The sequence below is a fragment of the Lipotes vexillifer genome, unplaced genomic scaffold (assembly GCF_000442215.2).
Source record: "Lipotes vexillifer unplaced genomic scaffold, Lipotes_vexillifer_v1.1 scaffold164, whole genome shotgun sequence".
NCBI lineage: Eukaryota > Metazoa > Chordata > Mammalia > Artiodactyla > Lipotidae > Lipotes > Lipotes vexillifer.
Window position 1 is genome coordinate 4,542,534 of NW_006789313.1, and position 6,000 is coordinate 4,548,533.

Genomic DNA, 6,000 nt, shown 5'->3' on the forward strand with positions numbered 1-6,000 from the left:
CTGGCTTTTATTTTTATTCCACTTCAGAAACCCACTCCCAAGGCTGCACACTCCATCATGTCAACACTGGAACTGCCCCACCTCTGAATCCATTAACCCCAACATTCATCTGTCTGATCACAGTCTTCAATCCCTCTACATCATTCACTATCACTTTTACCTCGTCAAGTCCTCCAGTCTCTCAGTGTCTCCATTTTACCTCAGTTCATCATTTTCCTTAACTATATTTTTCTACTGTATTATTCTAAAATTTGCTGTATTTTTTTTGTATTTTGATTTATACTTCTATTCCTGCATTTATCATACAGCATTATAATTTATATGAAAATTTGTTTGCTTTCTCTATTAGATCATAACTTTCCTTAGAACAGTAATTGGATTCTTTTTCTCAGTCCTGCATGCTTAGCACCCAGAACAGAGCCTGGCCCATAATAATTGATCAGTAAATGTTGGTGCAAGTGTTCTTGTCATTTTCACCACTATTTCCATGAGCACTCCAAAGGCAGAACCTATATTTTACCTGAGCATTTCCTATAATTCCTACTGGAGTGCCTCACACATATCAGAGCCTCAGGGAGCATTTGTTGAATTGTAAAAGGTTGAAATGTTATTAGAAAATGTATAAGACATATAAAAATATGTTCTCTTCTCTATTTTGGTATTATTATTTTAACAATCATTTAAGTTAACCAAATAGTTATGAGGCAAATGTACACAATGTTCATCATGGCAGAGGCAAAATGATGTAATGGAAAGCCCTGGACAGAAGTCAGGAGGCCTGCATTTCAGTCTTGGCTCTGCCACTCATGATCTACAAATAACTATCTCTGTAAGCCTTAGTTTCCCCATTTATTAAAATGGGCTTTGACCAGAATTTGATTCTTGATCATCTGAGGTTCCCTAACTAACATGCTATGGCTCATAAAATTTTTTTAATTACAAAAGTGATACACTCTCAATATAAAAAATTGTACATGCCCTACTGAATTGTTTAGATAAAGGAAAATTCCCACTCTCCACTCTATTTTCATAACTGTCCAGAGGTATCCACTCTCAGCAGTTCCTTCTGTACCTTTAAGGCATTCTTCATGCATAAGCAAGTACAGTGCTAAGATCGCTGATTTTATTTACCAACTTGACAGTCCCATAAGTTCTAACGGAACCTTGACAAAATGAAAAAGAACTATAAACACTTTGATAGCAGAAAGATAATTACTACTCAAAAGGCCAACAGTAGAAAAAAATTAAAACACAGATAGAAATAAATATTTAAAATTTGGTGTGTCACCCCACCTTGGTTGTGCAATGTAATGTGAATAAAAGGTATATGACACGATAAGGAATTTAAGGTGGGAAGAAATGTGGGAGGCATGGGAATTGTGGGGAAAGGAGAGAGAATGATACCAATGTCGCAACCACTGAAGGATGTAAAAAGGGTCCCCCCACCAAAGAAAAAAATCACAAAATTCTAAATGGTAAAATAGCAAACACAATCCTGAAATACATTATGAACTTAAGGATAGAGCCCACTGTAGAAGAGGAAGTAGTTGTTTTCCTATACTAAATCCAACCCAGAGACAAATGTAGATGAACACATGTCCTTGATTTTCTTGACAACAGCATCCTTTGAAGATCAACATCTAAGTCCAGTAAGGGTATCTGCATATTACAAGGCCAAAGGTGAAATAATTACATTTCTAACAAGTTCCATCTGATGGTGTGGGAAATATATCACAGGATGATCATCATAAGAATTTTTTTTAAAGACAGTAAGAGAAAAATAGGTCATTGGGAAATTAGGAAACTCGATTCCCAAGAATACTCTCGGGAAAAGTGCGATCTAATGGCTGGATTGTTAATTTCCCTTTCTCTGGTACCAGAGACTATTTAAACATTAAGATGTTAGGTACAGAACCAAGCTTTAACTTCTGTACCCAGCTAAACGAGATAGATTTTACCTAGACACGTCCCCAGTTTTACCTTATGGTGTAAAGTAATACCACTCTAGACCTTAAAGAATGCTTATAGATAAGGACAGAAGCCTGGAAAAGGATCCCGTTTCTGCAAGGCTAACTAACACATTACTGAAATAAGTCCACTTTTAAAAACAGAATAAAAATACAATTCCATAATATATAAGTCACAAACCCAACAACACTTAACTATAAATTACCTAATGACAGTTACAGCATTAAAAAAATTAACACTTACAGTCTTATCTGGTATTTTTACAACCTAAAAAGAAGTATGATGTGTAAAAACTAAAACTACAACTAAGAATAAATTTGTAATAAGAGAAAATGATGAATTAATTTTTATTCCATAATGTAATTTTAACACCATGGTACATAGTATAAAGTCTGTCAAGAAGTTGAAAATTGTTAAAAGTCCAAGAATCGACCTGTAATGTCTTCATAAAAAAAAAGATTAGTCAAGGATAAGTGAATTCTAGGACTATAAACTTTACCAAATCTACCTTGTCTCCAGACATTAAAAAACACAAACAGAAATAAGGAACTAAAATCATTCTGGTTTCCTGCACCCTTTAGGTTAGGGAGGAACAATATTTCCTGACACCGGAAAATGGCAATTCAGTGGCTGAAGCTACGGTTTTCAAATGTGGGTAGAATATCACTGTAAGAACCTTGAAGATTCTTAAGAGAAGTTTTCATTACCTGACAGATCTACGTTTGTTAGAACATAGCATAAAACTAAATATATAAAGCAGTATGGCACTTCTCAAACTTTTCTACTTCAGAGTCCGAAAAATGTTATGACCTCTCTGTTTTATCTCATCACCTCTTTCTCACTAAACCCAATGAAAACCTCCAAGCCCGCAGACACAAATTGATTTAGGAAGCTGAACGTCTGCAGTGGTCAATATAAGTCAGAAGTAGCTTGTGTGCTACTTCCTGACTACAAAGTCTCAGCCCTCAGTACATTCCATCTAAACTTCAAAGTGAAGAAATTATGTGGGAATCAGAAATCTCCATTTGACAGGATAGCCCCCTCAGATCTACCCAGCCTCACACTGAGTGAGCTGTGCTACTCGAACCACTGTCTCTGTAAAATATAATTTTTTAAAAAGAATTTTGTGATACAGTATATGAAGTCTTTGCAGGAGAGCCAGTAACTAAGATATGATCGATAACTACTCATAACTGGCCTTAAAAGCAAACTGTTAACAGTTGGAGCCCCAAAGCCAACTCTCCACTAAATTTTACAATTTAGGATTCTCCATGCTGGAAAATTGTTAAATTCTTTGATATTCATCCTTAACCAAAATACCCATTTCAATTCTAAGAAGACAAAAATGAGGAAGTCAAAACATACATCTACTTTCCTTCTTGCCATATACCTTCGCACACGCCAAACTACTATTGCAGAGATCCACTATGCTAACCATTATTCCAAAGGGTTCCTAAGCATCTCAAAAAGAGGTACCTTGGTTCCTGATGATTATTCTATAATGGAAAAATGATTTCTCAGTATATTGTCATCCTGGACAAATAAGCCAGTAATGTAAATATTTTGTTGTCTGTGTTTCTACTTACCCTCAGTAACATCCTGGGGGTTAGAAGTCCGGTCACTAGCCGGATCCAGTGCAACAGTCGCCAGTGAACTGGTGGCTCCAGACATCTCACTTATAGGCTCACTACGGCTTGTTTCAGGTACACTTTCCCGGGAGCTAAATCTTACCCGGGAACTGGATCGAGAACTGAGGTCCGGGCTGGTGTCTGACAAACCTGGAATGTCATCGATCTTTGTTGGTGTCACCATGAACCGAACTGAAGCCATCTTGGTGGTGTTTTCTGAAGGATGCATTTTTCTTTTTCTTTTCCTTTATAAGGACAAAGAAAAAAGAAAAAACCCTGCAAAATCCTTCCTCCTACGCTAGCAATTTTGGTTGCAAAAATAGAAAAGATAACTTAAAAAAAAAAACTCTCAATTACCTTGATTTACACCACACAAAAAGCCACTATATATAAGAATCCTTCTACTCAGAATTCAAGCCGCCTGTCCTAAAAAGTACACTACCAGCAGCTGAAAAATATTTAAGGAAAAAAACAGACAAACGATGACAATCTCGTGTAACTTCGTTCCTTCAGAATGAAGAGCTATCTTAGTCATCTCCCCTGGTCCAGGGATGCGGGCAGACAGCCATGGTCTCAGAGAAGCAGGTGACGAAGGCTTTCTCTCCTCGACCTTAAGGTTTCTGCCGAGGTAGTTAGTCCCTTATCTGTAAATGTCCCACGGCTAGATGAGCAAAGTGCGCAGAGGCCCACCCTTATCAGGCGAATATAGACAGTATAGATCAGATTGCGAAACGGTGTACACCCGACCACCTGTTGTGTATCAGGTGAATACCCCACAGGTCTGGCTGGGAGGAGATGTGTGTAGAGCCACCCGATGTTTTTGAGGCCGATAATCCACTTGGGTCTGGTGGGAGAGGTGAGCATGCATAACGGGAAAAATATCGCACACTATGGATGGAAAAGAATGAGACAAGGGTGAGGAGAGGAGGTTGCAGGGGCAAAGCGGATTCCTGCCTCCGAGAGGTCTGCGGGGGTGGCCCTCCCGCTCTTCTGGCAGAAAGGTCCCTGGGATCTGGGAGGAGGCGGCTAGCGGATCGATACTCCGCGGACTGCAGTTCAGGGTCGTGGGAGGTAGCTGCTAGTCCATCGAGCCCCCGATCGGTTTTCTGGGTTTCTCCTGCGTGTGATAGGACGAGCCACCCCTTTGCCGGAGACGCTTTCCTCCCCTACCAGGGCCCCGGCGCAAGGTCAGCCCCTTCGCTGTTCTTCCTTCGGGTCCTAACAGAAGAGGAGACGGCCTCGCAGGCTGGCCCTGGCTGAGCAGGAGGGAGCGGCGAGGAGGAGGGTAGCAGGAGGTCGCAGGTGCGGGATCCCGGCGCCAGCTGATTCGGATGCGCGCGCAGCTGTTGTTTACCCTCGGGTAACTGTTTCCGAGCCGCGGCGGGCGTAGGGGGGCTCGGGCTGCCGGGGAGGGAGCCTCCTTCCCGGTCAGATGCCAGAGCAGCAGTTACGTGACCTCGCCGCCCCCGGCCCCGGGCCCGGCGGGCTGTGCCGGCGGCGCCGCAGCCCCTCCCTTTCTTCCCCGCTCGTTCCTCATTCGAGGTTAACGGTCCGAAGAGAAACCTGGGGGAGCGGTCGGAGGGCGTCACACTCCCACGAGCACCCGAAAGCCCCGCCCAGTCTCTGCAGCCCGCGAAGTGGCGGAGAAGGCTCCGCGCATGCGCTCGCCCGGTCGCAGCGGGACTGGCGGACGAGGGGCGGGGCCGAGCGTGGGAGGCCCGGAGCATGACGGGAATTGTAGTTGGGTGTGGGGTCCTGAGCTGCCTGCATCTGAGAAAACAAACGCTTTTCGCTCTTGGTCCTGCTGTGTTGTGGTCCTGCTGTGTTGCACAAACTCATTCTGGAGGTAGGCAGTGCCTCTCAGACCCTCAGAAACCATCTCTCTTTACTAAGAGTGTCCCTGAAAACACCACTCATAATTTCTTTAAAAATTACAAACCTCTCAATACCATATATCTCCAATATATGGTATATATTGGGTATGACCCTCACTGGAGTTTTTACGTAGTGGTCTATTATAAAGCATTGTATGCTCAAATTTATACATAGTTTGGGCTACCTTTTTTTTTCTTGTCCTTTAAAAAAGTGCTGGGTTTTTTTACAACGTATACATCTATCAAATCATCACAGTTGTACACCTTAAATATATACAATTTTGTCAATTTTACCTCAGTAAAACTGGAAAAAAAAAAAATGCTGTATTCATTTTCTAGTCAGACTGAAAGCTCCATTAAAGAAAGCGTCTTTAATTTTAGACCTGGAGAAGCCATTGAGATACTTTCTCTTGACTCCATTCAGTGTTTTCCCTACTACTGCCACCAGAATATTTTTCTGAGAATGTTTATTTAATGCATGAATAGAGGTGTTCAATAAATTTGACTCATCAATGTTTTGTTTGAAAATT

General features: G+C 41.6%; 1 protein-coding gene across 3 annotated transcripts in view; it reads right to left on the minus strand.

Moving 5' to 3' along the window:
* The window catches only part of SLC12A6 (solute carrier family 12 member 6), an 87,728-nt gene extending 82,790 nt beyond the window's left edge, over positions 1-4,938 (minus strand). For 2 of the 3 annotated variants that reach the window (XM_007462528.1, XM_007462526.1), the window contains exon 1: positions 3,555-4,004. In XM_007462528.1, coding sequence (XP_007462590.1) covers positions 3,555-3,825 — 271 coding nt within the window. In that variant the 5' untranslated portion in view covers positions 3,826-4,004. Of the gene's footprint in view, positions 1-3,554; positions 4,005-4,483 lie in introns of those variants that run through there. The other variant, XM_007462527.1, reaches the window with a different exon arrangement.
* Between the last annotated feature and the right edge of the window lie 1,062 nt (positions 4,939-6,000).